This window comes from Staurois parvus, unplaced genomic scaffold (assembly GCF_062004578.1).
Source record: "Staurois parvus isolate SC_StPar_1 unplaced genomic scaffold, SC_StPar_1.0 ptg001193l, whole genome shotgun sequence".
NCBI classification, from domain to species: domain Eukaryota; kingdom Metazoa; phylum Chordata; class Amphibia; order Anura; family Ranidae; genus Staurois; species Staurois parvus.
Window position 1 is genome coordinate 70001 of NW_028318989.1, and position 25936 is coordinate 95936.

The following is a 25936-nucleotide window of genomic DNA, read 5'->3' on the forward strand; positions in this document are numbered from 1 at the left end:
AGCTTTGCTGGACCTGGCAGAGTTGGCAGGAGAAGGCATGACACTGACTCAGTGGAACTATATACCCAGCAAACCCAGCAACCAAACAGGTAATCTGTTAAAATAAAAAGTTATTCTAATCTCTGTTTCCTTTGATGTTACATTTTACTGAACACTTAGCACAATATTTTTCTCCAGGCCGAGAATCACCAGTCAGCATTACATGTAGTGGATTCATTCCTTTAGAAGATGTAGTGAGCAGAAAAGAGAGCCAGATTCCTGATACTAACAAGGTATGTTGATTTAACCCTTTTTAGTGGATAAAGCACTGTGGGTCTGTTTCTTCTTATAGAAGTGGTGACAGGTTCATGAAAAGATAAAAACCCATGAAAATTTAAAAAAATAAATTAGCTTGTATTAAGATTCACTATTGATTGTGCTTTAGTAGGTGTATTTGCTAAACAATCTAACACCAATTTTGCTTCATAAAGTCATGATCTATCCTGCCCTCTCTTGTGCTTGACTTTTGGTTGTTGAGCCTGTCCATCACATTCTGGAGCCAATAGTAAGGTGAAGAGGAGGCAGGGTAGTTCTCAATTTTGTTTTTTAACTTTTAATTTAATGGCATGCACCAGATAACAATGAAACATTGACTGCATACAATTGTAAAATACGCATTCCAGGTCAGTACAAGGCAGTAAACAACAGTACCTGACAAATACATAGAAGAGTTATCAGTGTGCATAAAAAAAACTGCATCAATCAAAAAGATCCAATGTGCTGGTGTATATTCTGCTGAGCAAAATAAAGCTACATAGGCTGGCATATCGAGTTGGGAAAGATCTCTAGGGATTCAACAGTGGTCGCTGAATTAAATTCAGAGTGCAAAAAGCGTGTTACATTGAGAAAATAAAAGTATGCTGAAGCCATGTGTATCTACATCTAACTGGACCTCTGCGCACCAAAACAGATTTTTGTTTTTTTAAATCATACGAGTAAAGAAATTAACAAGAAAGAAAAAAAGGGGGGAAGGCAGTTCTCAATATTAATAAAAAACATTAAAATCCATATTAATGACACATCATTGCAGTTTTCAAACACCTAAAGGAAATGGTTTCAGCACACACTTTCATTTTATAACATCAGCATTGTAATAACAATACAAGCAATAGTTATTTTTGACAATCCAGAATAAGCTTACATGGAAAATCATTCATGTTGCGAGTTCTGCCTGTCTGCTGGCCATCTCTGTCCACAATTTCCTGGATTCCATGCTTGTATTGCAGCTTTTCCATATTTCATGTTACATTGCTACCTACAAGTAGTGCCTCCTGTACTGACCCCACATCCTCCTGAAACTCCTCCTGCCTGTCAGTACCTCTGTTGTTCAGAAGGCAGGTGTGATGGAACGCCTGTGACCCCTCCTGGACTGTGGATCTGCAGCTGGGGAGGGAGGACGACCATTTTTTCTCCCGCACTGTGTATCTGTTGCTGGGGAAGGAGGCCAACCACCTCCTCTCCCTGGGCCCATGAAACTGCTGCAGGTGTGGGACAGAGGTCTTGGACCCTCTGTCTTGTTGCCATCGCTTCTGCTGGGACTGTGTATGGCAGAGACTGTGTATGCCCCGCTGGCAACGCTTCAGCTGGGGCTAGGAGTTCCACTGTATCGGCTTGTTGCTGGGGAGAAGGGCTGCCCACCTTGTCTCCCTGGAGTTCCAAAGTGCTGTTGGTGCCTGGCAGAGGTCAGTGGTGCTCTGCCCTGATGCCAGCTCTTCCGCTGGGAAGCAAAATGAAAATTCGGTGACCTCACACAAATTCTCAGGGGCCACTGACTGTTGTAGGTAGAAGTCAGTAGCGCTCTGCATTGAAGCCAACTGTTCTGCTGGAGGCTTATCGGGTTGTGGGAATTCTACTAAATCCCCAGTCTCTGGAATTGCAGAAAATCAAGGGCACGGGATTGTGGCTCTTGGTCCCAGTGTCAGCACTTTGCTGCTAAGGCATACTGTTGAGCTTCCTCGATCACTCTTTTATGTTTGTTCCAGCTCCTATTCTTGTGTAACTATAAAATCCAAGTCACTTCTCAATCCGAGCTCATTGGGATGTTCCAACTCAATAAAATCTCATATGTCCTCCCATCTCCACTCTGCTGCACTACCAAAATGTAGATCCTCCTGAAGCGTCTCTAATATCAATCTTGGCTGCCGTAGTCATAGCCTTCTGTGGGATCACTGTTCTTCAGCCACGGACACACTTGGGTAGCATACCATTGCAGCACCCGAAAACCATCATCCAGCACCATTTCTGTCTGGACTAGCCTATACAGCTCCATCATCCATGACTCCTGAGGATGCTCTCCTAGGAATGGTATACGCAAGTCCAACTGCAGCCAGTACATATCCAGGGATGTAAGGAGAATCTTTCCATAATAGTCTTGCTCCACTTGAAGAGCCTCCATCCAGAGCTTCCGACAGATCACATCTCTCAATTCCAGCATGTCCTGGGCAGAATCAGGCTCTCCATACTGGGCAATATTCTCTTGCATTCGCCACTGGAACTCCGCTTCTATGGTGTTTGGCTCCTGGAACACTTCTTCGATATCACCCGACACTAGGTCCCAGTGGTGGTTTGGACTGTCGATAGGGAGGAAGCACGTCCCGCCGCTTGCCACCAGATGTGACAGAATGCTTGTCACCCCGATTGGGTGATTCCGTCAGAGAACTGCTACCTTGTCGCTGGGACACAGGACCAAGGTATTATAGCCAAGCATCACACCCAAGACTAGGTGACACTAGCTTAGATGCAACTGGAACTGCTTTATTTAACAGAAATACCGATTTTTATACATTTCAGGAATAGGGGCAGTCCGCACATGAATAATAAAAACAAATATACATTAGAATAAACATCCCACAATGGTTTGGTAACAAGGTAAAGTGGACATAATACTAATCACATCTCCAGGAGGACTAGCAGACAGACAGAAACAATAGGTGACTCAAATAACTTAACAGTGGGAATGCACACCTAGGAAGCACACAATGGCAGAAAGACAGTATACACCACATAACACCTTAATAAACTGATTAAAAGTGTCCTCCGCATCAGGTTGTTTTTTGAGATGATTTATATCGACATCTTCTTAGAGTCTCTGAGTCTAAGAAGGGGACGGGGGATTGACGCAGTCATTGCTGGTTTGGGTACCGAGACCCCAAATCTGCACCCTGGTCTTCCAGTTCTCAGAGTCTGTGTGTTTTGAGGAGACATGGACTTGAATCCTAAGTAAACTACTCCAAAAGTCCCCCCCAGGCACACACCTCTTAAAGAATAGAACCCCCTCAGATGCCAGGGACATGGTCAGTAGGCAAGAGGCTAGCCTGCAGTCCCCTCCAAAAGCCCCTGTCTCGGTTGGGTCTGTCACAGCAGGCTCTGTAAAATGTATGACACAGCAGTACCAACTCACGGGGCAATTCTGTGTCACAGAAGTTAATATGATTTTACATTTAGATCATAGATAAACTTTAAAGTGATAGTTTTATATAGTAACAATGCCTTGTTAATGAAGGTTTTTTTTTATGCACCATGGTTGTTGTCTAGTTTATTGGTCTTGCTCCAAATTGTGATTGACTGGCTTCACAATCATAGTGATATTGGTACGCTTAATGTCCTATTTTACATTGTTACTTATGAAAGTTGGTATTTGTGTGGCAGAGTGCCCTGGAAAGCAAGGATCCCAGATCAGTCAAAACATTAGGAGGAGCATGCCTGCTTTGTGCCATGGTACAGCTTTACATAGGACTTCATATGGAAAAGGTTGCGTTAAAGAAAATAGTTATATTGGGTAAAATGAATACAAAATATATGCATCCACTGTTTTCATTTGCTTCTTTCATTGTTCTTGGTATTGTCAGAACGCAGCCATTACTCTAATGGCAGATTTCATGGAGATGGTGAATAATCCTCATCTGAGTGATGCTCAGCTGCAGACGGACTGTGGGGACGTGCTAAATGTGCACATGTTTGTGTTGTATGCCCGCTGCCCCCTACTTGTTGAGGCGGTAAGTGACATTGTTTATCAAAATGTTTTATATATACGCATTTCGATAATAAAAGGGAGTGTACAGTGTCATTTGTATCTTTTTTATAGCAAAGACAAAAAAAAATAATTTACATTTTTTCTAGTGTAAATATGAAATATTGCATCATAATGCAGTTGTAGATTTAGCCTCCTTTTCACATATTCCAGGCTCTTCCTTTGTGATTTTGACATTAAGTATATTGTTTACAGAACTCAGTAGCTCATGCTAAAATGAATATACCCAAGTGAATTAGTCAGAACAGTAACTGTAAAATCCATTAGCGGATTGCTCGGTAGAAGTTTTAGTCAGACAAAATGGAGCCTCAAACTTATGCATATAAAAATGCAGCGCTGTAAAATGATCAAATCATGCAAATCAACACAATAATAGTCCTGAAAAGGTGCTCATTAATTCCCAGTGCCAATGGAAAGAATGCAAACTAACCAGAAGCGCATTTAAAGTACGCATGTGTGTAAGAAATCCTGAAGATTCCCCTCTCTCCCTCTGGTCAGAAAATGGATATGTGCTGAAATGGATGATGATATCGCCCTCTTGTGGAAAAGTGAAATCCTGCAGGCCAGGAAGCTCCCAGGATAGGATATTCCTCTTCAATGGAACCAGGGCTGGGATTGAAATCACTCTGTGGCTGTGAAATTGGGAGAGAGACCCCTCACAGAGGACACAGAGAGATACTCATAGTGTAGTATATTACTTCAATTTATTTGAAAAAAAACAAGTAAAAAACATGTAATCAGGTGGCAAGTGAAAGTGACCCACTGACCCTCTTAAAATTAAAGGTGGCCGCCGGGCCTCCACATGGCACCGGTGGTGTAGTGTCAACGACGTCCACAGGCTCCCTCTGATGCGTTTCGTGCGCACGCACTTCTTCTGAGGTAGAGCAAGGGTCCTTGCTCTACCTCAGAAGAAGTGCGTATGCACGAAACGCGTCAGAGGAGCCTGTGGACGTCGTTGACACTACACCGCCGGTGCCATGTGGAGGCCCGGCGGCCACCTTTAATTTTAAGAGGGTCAGTGGGTCACTTTCACTTGCCACCTGATTACGTTTTTTACTTGGTTTTTTTAAATAAATTGAAGTAATATACTACACTATGAGTATCTCTCTGTGTCCTCTGTGAGGGGTCTCTCTCCCAATTTCACAGCCACAGAGTGATTTCAATCCCAGCCCTGGTTCCATTGAAGAGGAATATCCTATCCTAGGAGCTTCCTGGCCTGCAGGATTTTGCTTTTCCACAAGAGGGCGTTATCATCCATTTCAGCACATATCCATTTTCTGACCAGAGGGAGAGAGGGGAATCTCCAGGATTTCTTATACACATGCGTACTTTAAATGCGCTTCTGGTTAGTTTGCATTCTTTCCATTGGCACTGGGAATTAATGAGCATCTTTTCAGGACTATTATTGTGTTGATTTGCAAGATTTGATCATTTTACAGCGCTGCATTTTTATATGTATATGTTTTACTGAGGATTTTTATATGCGTTTTATCCTGGATGTTCAGCTGCTGTTTCTTTGAGAGTGCTCACTGTGTGTCTTTTACCTATGGAGCCTCAAACTTGGTAGCATATGTTGTGCTTTATATGCAAATACCATGCACACCATGGCTCTTTATATTGCCTTGTTGCTAAGTCTGATGATAAATTGCATTCTACTTACAACTATATATTCATACCATCATGGCGGTGTTTTGTCCAGGTACACTCTGAAGGATTCTATGTAGATGAAGCCAGCACAGGTCGTGTGAGACGTTTTCTGCTCAGTGATGTGTCTGCTGAAGCCGCTCTTGTTTTTCTACAATTCCTATACTCTGCCAAGACAGACATCCCCAGCCACTGCCTACCGCACGTTTGTGAACTGGCTCGTAGGTAAGTTACATATACACATTTGAATCAGTTCCTTTCACAAAGGAGGACCATATGGATGGTGAACTAATCTTTGTGTAAAATGATATACTGTATAGAAAAATACATCTTGTAGGTGTAGTTCTAAAGCCAGTGGGTACTTCAGCCCACTATATCTAACTAATAGATATATAGGTCTATGGACTGCCCTTTAACCCCTTGCTTACCGGGCACTTTTACCCCCTTCCTGCCCAGGCCAATTTTCAGCTTTCAGAGCTGTCGCATTTTGAAGGACAATTGAGTGGTCATGCAACACTGCACCCAGTTTGTATAATTTTTTTGAGACATATAAATCTTTCTTTTGGTGGTATTTAATTACCACTGGGGTTTTTAGTTTTTGCTACACAAACTAAAAAAATTCTGAAAATTTTGGGGAAAAAAAACGTTTTTTTTTTAGTTTTTGTTATAATATTTTGTAAATAAGTAATTTTTCTCCTTCACTGATGTGCGCTAATGAGGCTGCAGTGATGAGCATTGATAGGCTGCACTGATGAGGAGGCACTGGTGGGCATTGACAGGCATCACTGATGGACACTGAAAGCCGGCACTGATAGGCGGCACTGATTGGAACTGATAGGCGGCACTGACTAGCACTGATAGGCAGCACTGAAAATTGGCACTGATAGGCAGCTCTGATGGGCACTGATATGTGGCGTTGATGTGCACTGGTAGGCACTGATATGTGGCATTGATGTGCACTGATAGACACTGGTATGTGGCATTGATGGGTACTGACAGGTGGCATTGATTGGCACTGACAGGTAATCACATGACAGAGCTTGTGTCATTGGCTCTTTACTGTGATTGGTGATCCGCTGTGTCCCAGGGACTCAGCGCACCACCGATCGCTGCACGCCCCCGGGGTGTGCATGCGTAGGTAGAGTCATAAATTATGTCCTTCCAGAACAAGAGACCTGTTGCCCGTCATTTCCTTAAATGGTGGGCGGGAGGCGCTTAACGTAAAACAATATTAGGAAGTGACACGGTTTGTCCAAAGTTCACCCCCAACTGCCTTATATTCACCTCTCCAGCATTCTACCTCTGCGTCTTCTTTCATGACTAATGCTACAAAATATTGGGTGCTTCCGGTGTGGGACTGCATGTGACCTCTTCCTTCATACTCACTTCAGCTGCCTTTGTTCTATATTCAATCAGAGCCACCACTCAGAAACCCAATGTCAGAGCTAAGAAGGAGTGGTAAGATTACTCCTTCCTTTGTGTGACAGTGTTCAGGCATAGTGCTTGATTGCTAGGCTCAATCATTGTCACATGATGGAGAGGTTGATGTCACCACTCCCTTTTAGTCCCACTAATAGGTTACTTAGTGATGGCTACAATGGAGGAAAGAGCAACAGGAGTGCCCTGCAGAGGTGAAAAGTACATGGTAAGGAGTCGGCTTTACCCAGACCCCGAATTGGCAAGATGACAGGGTCTATAGAAAGCTGAATTCTCTTAAATACAGACTCAACCATGAGGAATTAATGGCCTCACTCAGTATTTGCTGTACTAAAAAATGGGAGTGTGGGAAGCCCTGGTTAAAGCACAAATAACTTAGGAGGCCCTTGCTTAGAAGCCAAACGTTATTTGGCTTGTTGGACGATTGTGTTGTGTTCCCTGACTTATGATATTGAAATTTAACTCATTTAAAAGTGGTTGTGCTCACTTGTCTTCTACTTTGATGTGTAATCTTTCAATCATATTTCCTATAGATTTGGAGTGAAAAGTCTCATAGACACCTGTGAACTTTTAGTGGGCATACCCCATGAGTCAGAAGATGTAGCACCTACAGAAGAAAGAGAGGAGGAGGATGATGGAGGCGAGAGAGAAGAAAATTTCCAGGAGTTATTGAAGTCCATGTGGATGGATGAGGATGAAGATCTACTTTCAGACAAGGAGGTGGCAGAAGGACTTGAGGAAAAATTTGATGATGGACAGATTGAAGAAGGGGATTTGGAGGAAATCTATGAATTTGCAGCCACTCAGCATAGAAAATCAGAGGAACAGACCACAGAAGCTGAAAGTAGTGGTGAACCTGAAGCTGGATATCAAGACAAGGAGTCTGAAGACCTTTCTACTTCAACCAGAAGCCAGGCTGCTAGAGAAGAACAGCCTATGGATGTAGTAAATCAACAGTCTGTAGAATGTCACTCAAAACGCAATATAAGAAATAGTTCTTTAACATTGTCTCCTGTTCAAAAGGATGCTGCAGGGTCTCCTCTTCAGAATTCACCTGTCTGTCTTCAATCTTACAACCTGGGGTCTTCTCCTGCAATACCTCCTTTAGCTTCCCCTTCTTGGACTAAAACTCAGCCACCTCCTGTTCAGTCTACTTCCAGACAGCACAGTTCCACAACTAACACTCCAGCATGTCAACCTTTTATCACACATTCAGAGCCATCCGTAAGTCCCTCAGCTGTGCTCAGTGATACCTCTGCTGAAGTGGTCCACACTATTTCACTCATATCTCCAGACAGAGAGGAAGATCCTGAAGCAGACTTGTTCACCCAGCATAGCCCTATGCCTCTCGATGATAGCTATGACCGTATATTTTCAGAGACATGTGGGGAGTATGTAGAGCCTTCAGGACTTTGCGAATCAAGCTCTCGCATGCATGTAGACACCCCATCCCATGAGCTACCTGTACTTACAAGCTCACCTTCTGTTATTCAACGTCCTACTCTTCCAGAGCTTGGATCTCCAGCTAACATCCAGCAGCAAACACGGTCCTTTCTAGGACAGTCCTCTTTATCAGCTCCTGAGAATGGAAATTCACCAGCCTCCATTTGTAAAGATTCTAAACATAGTGAACCTACACAGAATTCCAGCAAGGTTTCCTCTACAGCTGTGTCCGATGAGCAAGACATTATCTTGATCCTGTCATCTGATGAAGAGACAGAGAACAGTGCTCAAACTGCTGAAGGTAAAGCTCATAGCAATAGGTCTGGCATTTTCACGAGCATTAAAGAATCTCCTGTTAGCTTCAGTATTAGAAAAAACAGTGAAGGAAATTCACTCCTGGATAAAAGCAGTAGTTCAGAAATGTCTTGGTTGGTACCTGCTACGCCTATGCCACATTTAACAGGGACAGGAGTTTCCCTGCTCCAAGCATCACATGTAGTGCAATCACCAAAAACATCCAAAGCAGGCAACCATGATGATTCTCGTCATAGCTTGGTGTCACCAACTCAGAGAAACACATCTCTCGTGACTTTGAACAGAACCCAGACATCTTCATTTGCTAATCGACCCCCATACCCAAACACCCCTGAAAAGATTGCAGGGTCCAGCACTAGCACAGGTAGCAAGATTTCCTGTGTCCGCTCTTCGCCAGTATCATCCATTGCTAGCAGTACTGTGTTTGAAGTTGTGGACAGTGAAGAGGAGGGGCCGATGGCTGAGCCCCAGGCTGACACCAGTGCTTGCAGCTTCCAGATGGATTACGATGAACCACCCATTCCCATTGAAGATGATTTGTGGATAAACGCACAGGAGAGTCCAACAAGGCCTTACTCTTCACCAGAAAACGCTGCTTCTTTGCACATCAATGTAACACCAGCCAAGACCCCAGCACCCTCCCACAGGATGTCTGCACTACAGGAAAGAGACAGTGAGCCTGATAAATGTGAGGACTCTCCTTGCACTACAGCTTCTCAGAGCAAACAATCAAGTTATCTCAACTCCAAGCTGTGGGATGAGTGGGAGGACGAAGAGCCTGAACTGCCTGCTGTTCTGCCATTGTCTCAGCGTCTAAGCAAAGTCCCAGATGTGCAGAAGTTGCTCAGGACCCCAGGTAGGTTTGTCTGCCATGATGTAACAACACTGCAAAACCAATACTAAAACCAGGCTATCTGAAAATGTACATTGTGCTCGCAATCTGATGATCGTGGGTGCAATGCTCACACTAGCAGCACACACTAATTTTGGTAGCATAATTGAAGTAGTTATAAAGGCTCAAGGTTTTTTACTTTCATGCATTCTATGCGTGAAGGTAAAAAACCTATGTGCTGCGCCCCCCCCCCCCCAATCCTTACCTGAGCCCCCTCCTATCCTTTCCATTGGCACCCGCTGCTGTCAATCACAGCCAGTAAGGGGAGAGGGGGGGAGGAGGAGCCAGAGTGCTGGCGGGGGGACCCGAAAAGAAGAGGATCGGGGCAGCTGTGTGCAAAACTACTGCATAGAGCAGGTATGTATGACATGTTTGTTATTTTATATAAAAAAAAAAAACAATTAGTATCACTTTAAAAATGTGGAATGTATGTTTCTTGCTAAAGGACATTATTTTTATCAAGTTATTATGGGTAAAGTTCCACTTTAATTTAGACTTTTGTGCACAGTGAAATGAAAAGTCCATCGATATATAATCAGTTCAGCTCTCACACCTGTATACCTCTTATAGAACAGAGCAATTTTAACATTTCTGGTATGGGCTGATGGGCTGACTCAGAAATATCTTTGCTTTAAACATTATGGACTTTGGTGTTGCATTGTACACCCAAAACAACTAAATCCAAGTAAAAAGTTACAAATGAAATAATGACATTTTTTCAATATAGTCTTTTTTTAAATTTTTTAATGACACCAAAAAAATGTACCAATTAAAATGAATAGAAGCAAACAAGTTTAAATATTAATGGTTAAACAATAGGAAAAAAATCAGTAGACACATTTTAGCTATAGGGAAAAGGGAAAGAACGAGTTAATTTGCTGTTGAGTGCTGGCAGGGTCATTTATTGTGTCCACAGTGACTTCTTTTACCGCTATACCCAAATTTCTTTAGAAGGTTCATTGAGGTACAGCAATGTGGGATGGTATGCAGATCACTAGTCACAGCATGCTTGAATTCTGGAAAAAAAGTTTTGATGAGTCTCTGGAGTGACAAAGTCTGCTTGTAGTTGAGATGCATTACATTGAAAAACTTTGGCATTTTGCTGTGGCCCTACATGATATTCCTAATAATACATCTCTCTTCACTTTTAGTCTCTATTGTGCGCAAGAGAGAGTTGGCACCAAAGGTTGCTATCACTCCACTACCGGATTATTCGGACATGGACACCCCAGTCTTAAAGAAGGAATTAAACAGGTGGGTAAACAGCACGGTTTGCCCCCCCCCCCTCCCTTTTTCCGACATCTCAATGATTTATTTGCATAGCAATATCATTGTATAGGATAAAATGAATGTTTAGCTGGTCCAGGAGCTTACACCAAAATGGCTAAAAGCAGTTTGTATTTATTAAGGTTGCATCGATATTGGCATCGGTGCCGATACTAAGCATTTGCAAAAATACCCGTACTCGTGAAAATGCTCCAATACCGGATATCAGTACAAAATGAATGGGCTCAAATCACACAGATCTGCAAATCTACAAAGAATTGCTTCTGATTTGAACCGAAATCATGTTACTTCAGCTGAAGTAGCGATGCCATTCCTGTATGAATCACATGCGGTGTCCCATCAGGTGTGGTGTGATTTCCAGTGCATCGGGAGCCATTCATTTTGTTTGGCTCAAATCGCACTGCAAAGTGCACCTCACCCACAGGAAACCGCATGTGATTCATACAGGAATCGCACCACATTCCTGTTCAATTCATATGCAATTCTTTGCAGTGTGATTTGAGCCCCTTCATTTTGTATGGGCTCAAATCGCACCGCAAAGGTATTCGGTGTTGGCAAGTACTTCAGCACAAGTATCAGTACTCCTGCTCGCTGGTAACAAATGGTATTGGTGCAACCCTAGTATTTTTTTTTTTTTTTATATCATTTAATGAGAACACAGCACAATTGTATATCCTTTCTTTAGTAGCAATCGCTAAGATAGTTGACTCCCTATTTTCACCCTGTACATTCTCATGCTGATCATTTTTTTTATGCAGTGTCTGTATAAGGAAGATATTTTTTTACTGTTGGTTGTATTCTTATATGCCTCTCCTCCTTTAATGTGAACACTGTAAGAGACTGCTAAATGCTGTATTAGACCTACACATTATTTTCATAAAAAGATTCACTTTAACCACTTCCCCTCCAGAGGATTTACCCCCCCCCCCCTCCTGACCAGGCCATTTTTTGCGATACGGCGCTGCGTTACTTTAACTGACAATTGTGCGGTCATGCAACACTGCACCCAAATGAAATTTATGTCCTTTTTTTTCCCACAAATAGAGATTTCTTTCGGTGATATTTGATCGCCTGTGCATTTTTAATTTTTTGTGCTATAAACAAAAAAACCCCAACAGTTTTGAGAAAAAAAAAACAATATTTTTGACTTTTTGCTATTAAACATGTCCAGTAAAAAAAAATAAAAAAATCTAATTTCCTCATAAATTTAGGCCAAAATGTATTCTGCTACATGTTGTTGCTAAGAATAATCCAAATACATGTAAATTAATTGGTTTACGTAAACGTTATAGCGTCTACAAATGGCGGTATATATACTGGAATTTAGAGAAAAAAAAATGTTTATACTAGTAATGGCGGCGATCAGCGACTTATAGCGGGACTGCGGCAGGCATTCTGACACTGGGAGGGAAACTGACTAACTGTCACTGACATCCCCGGTGACACTAATACAGTGATCAGTGCTAATAAAAAGCACTGACACTGTACTAATGACACTGGGCAGGAAGGGGTTAACATCTGGAACGATCAAAGGGTTAACTGTGTGCTGTTTTACTGTGTGTGTGTGTGGTTCACTGTGTAAGCACACTGCTTTGTATGGCTCTGCTATGCAGAGCCATATAAAGCAGTGTGCAGGAGCTGACGGGAGAGATCTGTATTGTTTACATACAGATCTCTCCCCCATCAGTGGTGCTTGTAGATAGCCAGGTGCCAGTGGGGAATCACCGGCTGGGACCCAGTGATCGACAGCTGAGGCCGCCAATGGTGGCACGGGTAGGGCGTACGCGCGCCCTACCCGGAAATGCAAAATCACGTGTATATATACACGTGATTTTGCGCAGCCCTGCCGCCCTGTAGCAGTATTTCTGCTATAGGGCGGAGGGGAAGAAGTTAAAGAGAAACTGAAACAGCCGAATGTCAAAGCACTAGTTACCATCATTGCTTGTGGCCTTGCTTCTAATTCTTCCCCCATTACTAACTTACCCATACCTTTCTCTGTATGGTGTCTCTGTGTGGGAGCAGCAATCTTGGTAGAGGCAGGGTTCTGTTCCCTCTTGCCAGAACTTCCAAAAAGAACAAAAAACTGCACAGTGGTGACATCACCAAATCTCATTCCAGATTTCTTGAGACTGTCAGTCAGAGGCAGCATTGCCTTAGATCTCACACTATAGATATACAGCTATGAGGCTGTAGGTACAGGACTACCTGAGCTTGAAATGCTAGAGGTGCTCATACCTTTTTTTTTTTTTTTTTTTTTTTTTTTTTTTTTTACTGAAATACAGATATTCATTTTGCATTTTTTTATTTGTAAATTTTGTTGCTGCCATTGAAGACAGGATGAATACCTGCATATTTCAGATTTGAAAAAAGCTCCATGCAAGTATAAAACCTCCATTGGGTCATATATTTGTATTCATTAAAAAATATTGCTAAAGTTATTGTTATACTACACTGTTTTAACACAATTGACCGTTGCTCTGATGTGGCAATCTTGTCTATTCTATACACTTTAATCACTGCTTGGAGTCGTTACACTCCTACCCAGCATGATCAGCTGTGTTCAATGAACTACTGAAGACACTAAATTGTATTTGCAGGGGGGCTTCTACACTGTAAATTGTATTTGCAGGGGGGCTTCTACACAGTAAACCACTGAGTCAGGGAGCGCGGTGGTGACAGAAAATGACTACAGACTATGAGAATGGAGTCAGACTGCAGCACAAAGAGTCCATTACTGGCTGCACAGAAAAAAGGGCATAGGCCCATAGTAGGCCATTTTGACTGCCTAGAAAAAGGCTTTGTTTTCTGTTTTGACTTGAGTTGTCTTATAAAGTTTTCCCTGTCGCTCAGATACGGAGTGAGAGCCCTTCCTAAGAAGCAGATGGTGCTGAAACTGAAAGAAATATTCAGCTACACACATCAAGTCATGAGCTCTGATTCTGAAGATGACATCCCCTCATCACAGCCTGGCCGAAAAATAAACAGTGCAATCCAGGGGCAGAGTCTGCCTGCATCCAGCGCTCCTGCCACCGCTACAACCTCCAGCATTTCCCTGACACAGACAGGGAAGAGGACAACAACTGTATGTGCAGCACAGGAAACCGAGAGTGGGGATGATCAGCCACCAACAGCGTCACAGGAATCTACAACCTCTTCTGTGGCTGCAAGTGACACCTCCTCTATATCCCACAGGTAATAAGAAAAAACACTATTACTGTAACCACCCACTGAGTTCACACATTTGTGAGTAGGTATAGGGCAGAGATATAGTTGCATTTTAGAATACAAAGTTTTCCTGTTTCATAGCTTTCTGTGCATCCTTGATTTTTTCATTTAGAATTAGAGCAGACCTGAAGTAAAAAAAATCACTTTAGGTTCACACTTTCCTCATTTTTAAAAATAGCAGGTAAACACTCAGAATACTTCTGATACCCTGGAGTGGGGTCAACCTGAGACCAGTTAGCCACTGTTCCTGAATTCCACTTCTCCATCTTCTCTGCTGTTCTGTGCGAGACTAAGGCTGATTGCCTGCCTCTGCCTAATCATTGGTTGCATTTGAATGGGCAGCCAATGAACCACAATGGTCGAAATCGAAAATCAAACCTACACCATTTTTGGTAATACAGTGCACCACAAAACAGAATAGTGCATTACTGTGAGCTGCAGTGCAGGTGCGTTCCCTGAAAAATGCGAATGAGCCCCAAGTTAAGACACCACTTGTCCAGGTAATGAGGGACTGCACTCCAAGAGATAGGTAAGTATTTGCAGGGTCTAGCTGCTATATTATTACATTATAGAAGCACGTGGAAACTGCCTAAAATCCTTTTTTTTTATATACTACATTATATGGTAAAGGAAGGATTCTGCACATTCACAAAAACTGTCCGCAGCCACTGTGTTCCCAGTTTCCTTTCATGCCACTTACACTAGTTACATTAAACATATGTCTGAACTAGTATTGAATGTAACTACCCTTTCATACAGTTGTACAAGGGTAGGGTAATTTCGGTGTTTGTTTCAAGATAAATTTGTCTGGTGATAACAATTTACAGTATTTCTGATTGTAGGCCTCATGCACACTGGATGTTTTTTACGCTACTGTTGGGGGCTGTCACGATCGCGGTGTCAGACCCCAGACCTTCTCACCAAACTCGTGACCGAAGGGCTAGCCGATCTACAACCGCGATGTGACGGTTGTAACAATGCCACACCCAACTGTACCCTGCACAAAGATTTTCCAGCTAATGGATACCGATCGATGTGCCAGCAGCCTGAATCGATTGTTACTGGGTCAGGTTAATTACGCAAATTAACCATTCACACTGCCACCACCTCCTTTTTGATCAGAGAAAGAGGAAACTCTGCGTTCAGCTATAACACTATAATGGTTGATATAATGGCCTGTATAAAATGGTCCGCAGGCCAGTTATACAGAGATTCAAACAAACACAGTAGCATTCTCTTTAAAGGCAGGGATTTGTAAATTGCAATTAAGCGCTATAGAAACAGTTCAACACTTTCAGAAAGAAAGATTTATTACTAAGAGGTCAAATGGGTGCAATAAAAAATATTTACTGGAAAAGATGTAACTACGATATATATATATAAACATACAGAAAAAGATGTAACTAAGATATATATATATAGAGAGAGAGAGAGAGAGATAGCTAAGAGATATATATATATATATATATATATATATATATATATATATATATATATATACACATACAGAGACTAGCAGCACAGCAAAGAGATATCAGGGAGAGGTTAAAGGGTTAAGATACTTGCCATTAAGCCTTGGATGTAAGCAGACCAAGTTTCTGGGCAGAAGGGCTTTGATCTCCCTATGTTACGATGGAAAAAATGGGAGATGTCTTCAACTTTACTTCTCTTAGGCCTGACAGCCTGTTTTAAAGTCCCCAGCAGGGGGTGTCTCTGACGCCACGGACCAATACCTCGTGTAGGTGTGGAGGTCTGGGTGGCGACCTAAACTAGAGCCAAAATCTTGTGTACATATTTGGGCTCATAACTTTTCCTATGCACAAGTGACATCCCACCCGCGGGTAGATTATTAAGCAGATAAGTTTGAGGATTGATTAGATATGAATTATGAAAGTGTAGGCTAAACGGTTCCCGAGATCTATTTTTTTGCTTTCCTGTGTATGCGAGACAAGTCGAGTGACCCATCAAACTATTCGGCTCCTCCTAGCCAATCTGACGGTATGTCTGGTTTTTATGTAAGCCTCTCATATTTCAAGATATGAGAAATAGGGTAGAAATGGATTTGAGAAGTGTTTATCTGATTCTATCACCTATGCTGAGCTAGGTTTATGAGGTCGGAATCTCTTTCAACTCTTGAGAAAGCTTGCCTTATCTCTTAGGAGGTGTGAGATGGCACAGGGTCTTGGGACAGTGAGGCACCTCATGGCTCCCTGCTGGGATCTGGCCTGTGACACTTTTAAAACACACACATCTGTCACTGTGCCTCTCAGAGTGAGGGGGGGGGGAAGAATGAGGGAATAACATGGCTACTCTTAACAAAATGGCAGACTGTGTCAGTCTCTGGAGCGCACGTTTGCAACAGGGGCTTCATGGGTTTTTTTTTTCTGCCTCTGAATGCCCCTACATGTCAACCTATGTGTCCATGCACACATAGGCGTTTAGAGGAAAAAAAAAAACCCACAGCCAGCACGTCCTGGAGCAGTAGCGTGTGTAAACGTGTGTTTAGCATTTGAGCATTAATTCATTTCCATAACCAAAATAAATTATTATTCTGACCAATTAAATGAATTAATGCCCAAGTGATTGACGCGCCTGAATACACCTAAACATGCCTAAGCACATTTATAAGCATCAAGCATTTTTTTTCTGTCAAAACGCTGCTGCCAGGAGGTAAGGTGTCTAGGAGAGATGGCCAAACATCCAGTGCTCACGAGGCCTAATTCAAGCTATAGTATTAAAATACATTCACATGGAGTGTACCTTTTTCGGTGCCGGTACCAAATGTATTTCTAGAATACATAGGTACCCTTGCTGTGCCTCTAGGTGGCAGCATAATGCAAAAAAAAAAGAAAAAGGAAAAGATTCCATATCTTGGCTAGCAGATATCTCTTCTGCCATTAAAGCTTTCCCCCTACCTGCTAGAAATGATTTTCCTATTGTACACTTACATGCACATCATCAGGTCAATATACAGATACTGTGGTTGCACACTGTGCTGTGCATGCCCAGCTAACAGTGTGCCATGTCAGGACAAAGTAACTTCCATGTGCATGTGCAGGAATTACCTCCTCCCTGTCTAGAGAATAAAGAAATGTGGATATGGAAAAAGCAGGCGTTACGAGTGGAGCGCAAACATCATACAACCCTGGAGGGGAGGGCACTTTATGAGCTAAGTGTGCTATAATGTGCAAACATGCTGTACAAGAGCTTCTGGGGGCCCTGAAGCACGAAATTCTACTTTCAGAAAGACATACAATGAAGGAAATAAGTATTTGATCCCCTGCTGATTTTGAATGTTCACTCACAAAGAAATGACCAGTCTAAAAATCGAATGGTAGGTGTATTGTGACACTGAGAGACAGAGTAGCAACAAAAAATTCAAAAGAAATGCATGTCTAACAAATGATGCACTGTTTTCCATGTTCATGAGGGAAATAAGTATTTGATCCCCTTCAAAAAACATGACCTAGTACTTGGCAAATCCCTTGTTGGCAATCACAGAGGTCAGACGCTTCCTGTAGTTGGCCACCAGGTTTGCACACACCTCAGGAGGGATTTTGGCCCACTCCTCAAGGTTTGGTGGCTGACGTTTGGCAACTCGAACTTTCAGCTCCCTCCACAGATTTTCAGTTGGATTAAGGTCTGGAGACTGGCTAGGCCACTCCAGGACCTTAATGTGCTTCTTCTTGAGCCACTCCTTTGTTGCCTTGGCCGTCTGTTTTGGGTTATTGTCATGCTGGAACACCGATCCATGACACATTTTCATTGCCCTGGCTGAGGGAAGAAGGTTCTCACCCAAGATTTGACAGTACATTGCCCCGTCCATCATCCCTTTGATGCGGTGCAGTTGTCCTGTCCCCTTAGCAGAGAAACACCCCAAAAGCAGAATGTTTCCACCACCATGTTTGACAGTTGGGATGGTGTTCTTGGAGTCATAGGCAGCATTTCTCCTCCAAACAGTGAGTTGAGTTGATGCCAAAGAGCTCGATTTTGGTCTCATCTACACCACAACCACAACACTTTCAACCAGTCCTCCTCTGCATCATTCAGATGTTCAGTGGCAAACTTCAGACGGGCCTGGACATGTGCTTTCTTGAGCAGAGGGACCTTGGGGGCACTGCCGGATTTCAGTCCTTGTCTGCGTAGTGTGTTACCAATTGTTTTCTTGGTGACTGTGGTCCCAGCTGCCTGGAGATCATTGACAGGATCCTCACGTGTAGTTCTGGGATGATTCCTCACTGTTCTCATGATCATTGACACTCCATGAGATGAGATCTTGCATGGTACACCAGACCTAGGGAGACTGACAGTTGTTTTGTGTTTCTTCCATTTACGAATGATTGCACCAACTGTTGTCACCTTCTTACCAGGATGCTTGGCGATAGTTTTGTAGCCCAGTCCAGCCTTGTGTAGGTCTGCAATCTTGTCCCTGACATCCTTGGACAGCTCTTTGGTCTTTGCCATGGTGGAGAGTTTGGAATCTGATTGTTTGATTGCTCCTGTGGACAGGTGTCTTTTATACAGGTAACAAAATGAGATTAGCAGCACTCCCTTTAAGAGACTGCTTCTAATCTCAGCTTGTTACCTGTATGAAAGACACCTGGTAGCCAGAAATCCTGCTGAATGATAGGGGATCAAATACTTATTTCCCTCATGAACATGCAAATCAGTGCATCATTTGTTAGACATGCATTTCTTTGTTGCTATTCTGTCTCAGTGTTACTATACACCTACCATTCGATTTTTAGACTGATCATTTCTTTGTGAGTGGGCAAATATTCAAAATCAGCAGGGGATCAAATATTTATGTACTTCACTGTACGTTTGGCTATTTTTCTTTACTTACTTCTTCAGAAACTGATAGTTTAACCCAAGGGTCAGAGGTTGCCAAAAGTCTATCGGACACTGAAAATGAAAGACAGTGCCTGAGGCCAGGTGTAATTGGTCTAGTCTTACACAGCCTGATATCTGCAAGCAATATATTAGAGACAAATAGGCTAAAAAGAAAACTGTAATAGACACCAGATATTAGGCTTAGTTATTTTTTTTAACTCGTTTTTATTGAGTACATTCGCAAAGAAATATTTTAAATAGGCTTAGTTATTTTGAATGAGTTTTCAGTATTTACTATATGTATTCCGTTCACAAACATAAATATCATGTTATATTTTCCAGGAAATTATAGGCCATTTATGATTACAGCATACACTTTCATTTTATAACATCAGCATTGTAACATCAATACAAACAATAGTTATATTTGACACTTCAGTATAAACTTTCTTGAAAACTCTCTTTTAATTTTGTGAGTTCTGCCCATCCGCTGTCCATCTCTTTCCAAAACTTCCTGGATTACCAGCATGCTTTGCATCTTCTTCCCTGCTGTTTACTTTCAATTTCTAAGGATTACATATCCCATGGTACCGTGCTGCCTACAAGCAGTGATTCTTGTACTGACTCCACATCCTCCAACCCCTCCTTTCAGCACCTCTGTAGGCAGGCTTTGTAAAATGTGTGACACAGCAGTGCCTACTCACCAGGGTGGATTTGATTTAAATCAAACTGATTTAAATCACTAGTCAGTAAGGCTTGATTTAAATCCTAGTTTTCTACATAAAGACTAATTCTTGCTGGTATAACTTTAATATGCAAGTAGATGAAGATTTTTAGAATAACAACTTTTCATATTAGTTTTTTTATCCCCAGTTTAATAGGTTAATCATTCATATTTGGACAACTTTTCTGTTGTACTTAGGAAGGAGAAAAATAATCATTACCTTAATAACAATTTAAATAGATTTATTCAACTGAAACAATAACATTCCAGCATATGTGATTTGCTTAAACATCCATGTTTGTTAACTAATTTGGCTAAACAAAATATATATATTTTAAGAAACTTAGACTGTCAGCCCCTTCCTCCTCACACTTAGTTTCACTTTCTTCTTGTGCAGATCTATTCCACTCCAAACAATCAGAAAAATATTGTTTCTATTCTATTCACTGAACTTCTTGACACTTAGCACTGAAGGGGTTGATTCTGTATTCATAGGTTTGTAGAAGTTAGGATGAAGGTCTTTTTCTTAACTCTGTTCATGTTATAACATTTTTGCTGTGAAGAAGAGGCATGTGATCTCCGCTGAGTCAAATTCAGTTTTGAGAACTGCAAAAGTAAACCGAACATCTGTGATAATATCTTGTAGGCAGAGAAACTGCCCAATAATCTTACAAAAACCTCTGGAAGAGCATGACATTGTGAATGGATTCATGGAATTTATTTACCAAAAATATTAAACATATACAGCCTTATTCTACATAATTAAAAAACTAATCTTTATTTCATGATGGAATTACCTTTGGATGGTAATATATTTTCCTCAAAAAGCATTTTATTCAAAAAAATCCGATTTTAAATAAAAAAAATCTGATTTAAATAAAAAAAATCTGATTTAAATCAAAAAAATCTGATTTAAATCAAAAAAATCCGATTTAAATCAAAAAAATCCGATTTAAATCAAAAAAATCCGATTTAAATCAAAAAATCCGCTTTAAATTTTTATTTTTTTTTTTAAAAATCATTGATTTTTATCCACCCTGCTACTCACAGGACATAGTGTTTACGTGTCACAGGATTTAGGGAAGTAAGTGTGTGGGGATCTTCACAAAGCAAGTTTAAAAACTTCAAGATCACTCGGGTTAATAGGTGTAGGCTGGAAATAATTGAAATACAATGTGGAAATGAATATATGATTGTACATTTTGAGCATAGATACACTTTAACTGTTTGACACCCTTATTTTCTCAAAAAATATTATTTGTGCAGCTAGTGTTATTTCAAGGAGGTATAATATGTACAATATTTTTGTGAACTCACATTTCTAATAGTTTTATTACAAAATAATGCTACCATTAGTATTAGCAAAACAACACCACTTATAGAGCAGGCTAAATAACAGCTTTGAACAGTGAGCCTTTAGAGATACATACTATGTCATGTTCAGCTTCAAGAACATAAAGACTGAACAATAGAAAAACAGCTAGTAAACTGAGCCTATTGATGAACTAATAATATTGTCTCTTCTCCAATGAGAAGGAAAACGTGATTTCATTTGTAGGTTGGAGTCAGGGAGAAACATTGCAAGGTTGCTCAGGTCTCACCACTAACCTGTGTCTGGAAGAGATTTTCCATGCATGACCAAAGACCACCTTTCTTCACCAGTGCTGTGACAAATTTGCCCAACGGTGGCCAACGTTTTCTCTTCAAGGTTTAAATTGTGGTTAACTTTTGCAGGCAGGTTCAGATGCTTAGATTTTCCTGTATGCTTCCTATAGATCTGCCATAGCAAGGTAGACATTGCAAATTATTTGCACTTCTGCACCTTTTTTTTATTTTTTTGTGTTATCATTTACTTATTTATCTGTAATTCATAAAAAGGAAACTGTAATGTGTTAATCCTATAGTAAAAGGTAAATCCATGACACAAAGCAAATTAGTAGTTTACAGTTCTGACTCACTGACTTGTGTGTACATTTCAGCAGCTACTGAGCTCTGTAACCAGTAGGTTGTTTTTTTTTTTCAAAGGAGAGAACTTGAAATGGGACTAAAAGCTCCACCTGCTGGTTGAATCTTAACCTACATGAATTCATATGCAATGTTACATATTTACCCAGCATGTTTTAGACCTGATCATAGTAAATAAATAACATTTATCCAGAACTTCTGAACATGCCAGTGGACCAGTAAACGCCAAACTAGAATTTTGTGGTTTGTTAATGGCTGATGTCTTACATTAACCACTGAATTGTTTGCAAACCTTGAGAGTTACAGCAGCATAATTTGTTCACCAGTGTTCTCCGCTCCACCCACATGGGCAGTGAGTTAAATTCCAGCTTTGTATGGTGGCCTTAAGCTGTTAAGAAAGGCGCATTGGAAGAATTCTCTGTCAAAATCCCCAAAAGGTCTTTGAAGCTAGTCTGTACAGCCTGCCAAAATGTACCAAAATAGTAAAATATTTCAAATCTTTAACCCATTTAATTACCACAACCTGTGGAAGATTGCTCCCCTACAGTGCAGAAAAAACCTTTAATCCTTGTCCTCCTTTGACAAATACCTAGCAGATCTGTCTGCCATTATTGGGTTCAGTCAGCCCCACTACGGATTGTAAAACAATCAGAGTGGTTCCCGATCATGTGATCAATATGTTACTGATTGTCCTGATGGCTTGCAGCAGGACGATGGCAGTGTTCCTCTTTTTAATACTACAACTATCAGATACAATTACAGTATAAAAATAATAGTGAATTAAATATAAACAAAACAATGTTTCCTTTTTTTACATATTTCAGCCTATAGTAAAAACAAAGCAGGGTTTTTATTAAAACCAATGTAACAAATAAGAAATAACAGCAAAATTATAAATATGATTCAGGTATGCAAATTAGCAAATGGAGTTTAGCTTGAGCGTCACTTCCACAGTGATCAGAATCTTTGCAGTGTCCTTGGTGTCCTCATCCTCCTCAGTCCGTACCACACTCTCTATGTATCATAATTAGGCAGAATGTTGAACTTGTCACATCTGTCGCTCAGCTGTCTTGATTCAGAGCTTACTGTGGGGTAAGAATAGTATTTACGTGGCGCTTTACTCCTACTGAGTGAGGCACATTCACAGAATACACGAAACAGCTTAAATGTAACTGTAACAAAATGACATTTTGTCGACAGGTGAAATTATTAGCTTTAAGCCTTTATTTGTATATTTTCAGAGAAAATGGTCTATTATCTGTATAGGCTTAAAACTGTGAAGGTTTACTTACCTCTTAAGGGGTGAGTCCAATCAAAACTCATGTTTGAGTCTTTGGTAGATGCTGAAAAGTTATCCATCAGACAGATGACACATGAAGGCCTTGTTGATGCATGCTTTCCTCTCTGAAGAGCAATCTGCCTTTTGAACACTGTTCAGAGAGCATTTGACAGGCGGTGAGGAGGCTTTGTATCGCCTCCTCACTGTCTGCTTTAACCCCTTGAAACTCACACTAGCTCAAGACACGCAGTTGCAGGGTGCTTCCAGAGCAACCCCATTCACTTCAATGGGTCACGTTCGGTGGGTGCTAATTCCTACTGCAGCCACAAAGTGAGGATCACCAGTTTAAAATAAAGGAAGGAAATCCCATAAAAGAAACTAATGCAGCCATCACCTTTAAGAATTGGTAAACTGCATATAATAAATGTTTGCTTTTGGGGTTTATACTGCTTTAACCACTTCCCGACTGGCCGTTGCATATAAACGGCTGGACGGTGGCACTGCAGGGTCGGATGGCTGTTTATAAACGGCCTCCCCGCACCCTGCTTGTGCGCGCTCCCTGGGAGCGCGCAGCACCGCGATCCAGTGCCCGCTGTGTCCTCCGGACACAGTGAAATACCGATCGTTGGACGGGACCTCTGTACGAGGTCCCGATCATGTGATCACTGATTGGCCAATCAGTGATCACATGCAAAGTAGTAAGCAAGATGTCACTTGTGACATCATTGCTTACTACGTGTGAAATCTGTGAATGATCACAGAGGTCACATGGTACAAGGCTATTCACAACAGCCTTGTACCATGTGACAAGCTGTGACCAATCACAGCTCACTCAGTATTTCTCAATGGCTGCAAGAATGCAGACAGAGAGAAAGAGAAATGATTGCTTTTACATCCTATATGGATGAATCAGTGTGAAAAAAAAAAATCTTCATCACCCCCCACAAGTAGTACAGTGTCACCATGGTGACACTGTACTGCTAGGGTGACAGTATGTAAAAAAAAATAAAATAAATAATATAAAAATGTAAAACAAAATGTTTAAAAATTATAATTTTTGGTTATAAACTAATTTGGATTTTTTTTTTTACTAAAAAGATAACGGAATAAATTTTGGCCAAGATTTATGATGAAATATTATTTATTTGCAAAATTTTATAAAAAAAAAACAGTTTTTCATTTACATAGCAAAAAAAATAAAAATCCCAGCAGTGAATAAATACCACCAAAATAAAGCTTTATCTGTCTCAAAAAAATGGTAAAAAATTCATTTGGGTACAGTGTTGCATGACCGCGCAATTGTCATTCACAGTTTGATAGCGCTGAAAGCTGAAAATTGGCCTGGACAGGAAGGGGGTAAAAGTGTCCGGTCTGGAAGTGGTTAAGGGGACGGGAAGCAGTTCACATGCAGAGACACTGTCACTGTGTCCTGAAGGGTATTTTCTACTTTTTTCAAGAAGCAGCAGCCCATTAGACTCGTGAACCTGTGTAGATCAAGAGAGATCTCTGCACCCAGAACACCAAATAATATCTTTTTTGCAGAGTATTAAAAAAATACAAATGACAGTTTTTTAAGGCTGCTAGAGGGCCAGAAGTTGCTTTTCCTTTTTGTAAATTTTTCCCTCTATTATGTTAATACATAGGCCATTGTTGGTTTGTAAAATGTACCACCTCTCTCTACAGTTCCAACACCAATGAGTTTGAAACCGCATTTGCAGATGAAGACGATGAGGAGTTGTTGCCAGCTTCTCAAGCAGCCAACAAAGAGGCACTGACAGCCGAGGCAGTGAGAAAGTTTATAGAAGATCACCCTGATTTACATAAACGTATCTTGCTCTACCAGCCTCTGGACCTGGCAGCCCTTCACTCCGAACTTAAACAGAATGGGATTAAGATAGCTGCTGGGAAGCTATTGGACTTTCTCGATGCGCACTGTATAACTTTTACAACTGCAACAACACGGAAAGAAAAGAAGAGTCGCGGAAGGAGGAAAGCAGGAAAACGATATTGAGTTGTTTTAAAGGGTCCGCCCTCCAAAAACCGATAGGTTAGCTATGGGTGGACACTTGTGTACCTAATCACCATTTTACTTCATATATATTTCTTAAGGGTTCCAGCGACCAGATCTCTGACCAAAGTCTCAATTCTTCTCTACATTTAATATAATGGAGAATTACTGCTGCTACAGTCATCTATATGTACACTGTAGTCATAAGCGCACAGACATGCCCCAAAGGAAACAGTGAAAAATGTCAGCTGTCATCAGTAATGTAAAACCACTGCTGCCATAGTAAAACACATACGTGTATCCAGGAATATTGACAAGAGCCAGGCGCTGTGGAGTTTGTAATCATATAAAAACACCTTATATGGAGGTGTGCCTTTAATAAAACATCACAGGGTAAATACGGTAAGTGCACAAGCCTGTGGATTTAAGACGCCAGGTATCCAGATGGACGAATAAATATATAACCTCCTCCACTTCAAACCCCTCAAAAAGTCATACTTTCTCCCTAGAAAGTGCAATAATCATATAATATAACCTTTTTGTGATATAATAATACAATTAGACCCTAAAGTGTCATATAAAATCTCAGAAATCCCCAAAAAAGTGTCTTAAAGAAAAGTCCAGGTGTTCAAATAGGTCCCAGATTTGGACCTATTTGAACACTGGACTTTTCTTTGGACTTTTTTTTTGGGACACTTTTTTGGGGATTTCTGAGATTTTATATGACACTTTAGGGTCTAATTGTATTATTATATCACAAAAAGGTTATATTATATGATTATATCCAGATGGACGGCCCGTCCTCTCAAAGGGGT

General features: G+C 41.1%; 1 protein-coding gene across 2 annotated transcripts in view; it reads left to right on the plus strand.

Annotated features, from left to right (window-relative positions):
* The window catches only part of SLX4 (SLX4 structure-specific endonuclease subunit), a 47247-nt gene extending 21540 nt beyond the window's left edge, over nt 1–25707 (plus strand). For both annotated transcript variants that reach the window (XM_089659971.1, XM_089659972.1), the window contains exons 8-15: nt 1–89; nt 178–272; nt 3888–4034; nt 5769–5938; nt 7684–9764; nt 10952–11054; nt 13938–14279; nt 24797–25707. The exon at nt 1–89 is cut by the window's left edge and continues 155 nt beyond it. In XM_089659971.1, coding sequence (XP_089516097.1) covers nt 1–89; nt 178–272; nt 3888–4034; nt 5769–5938; nt 7684–9764; nt 10952–11054; nt 13938–14279; nt 24797–25124 — 3355 coding nt within the window. In that variant the 3' untranslated portion in view covers nt 25125–25707. The remainder of the gene's footprint in view (nt 90–177; nt 273–3887; nt 4035–5768; nt 5939–7683; nt 9765–10951; nt 11055–13937; nt 14280–24796) is intronic.
* The last annotated feature ends 229 nt before the right edge of the window (nt 25708–25936 follow it).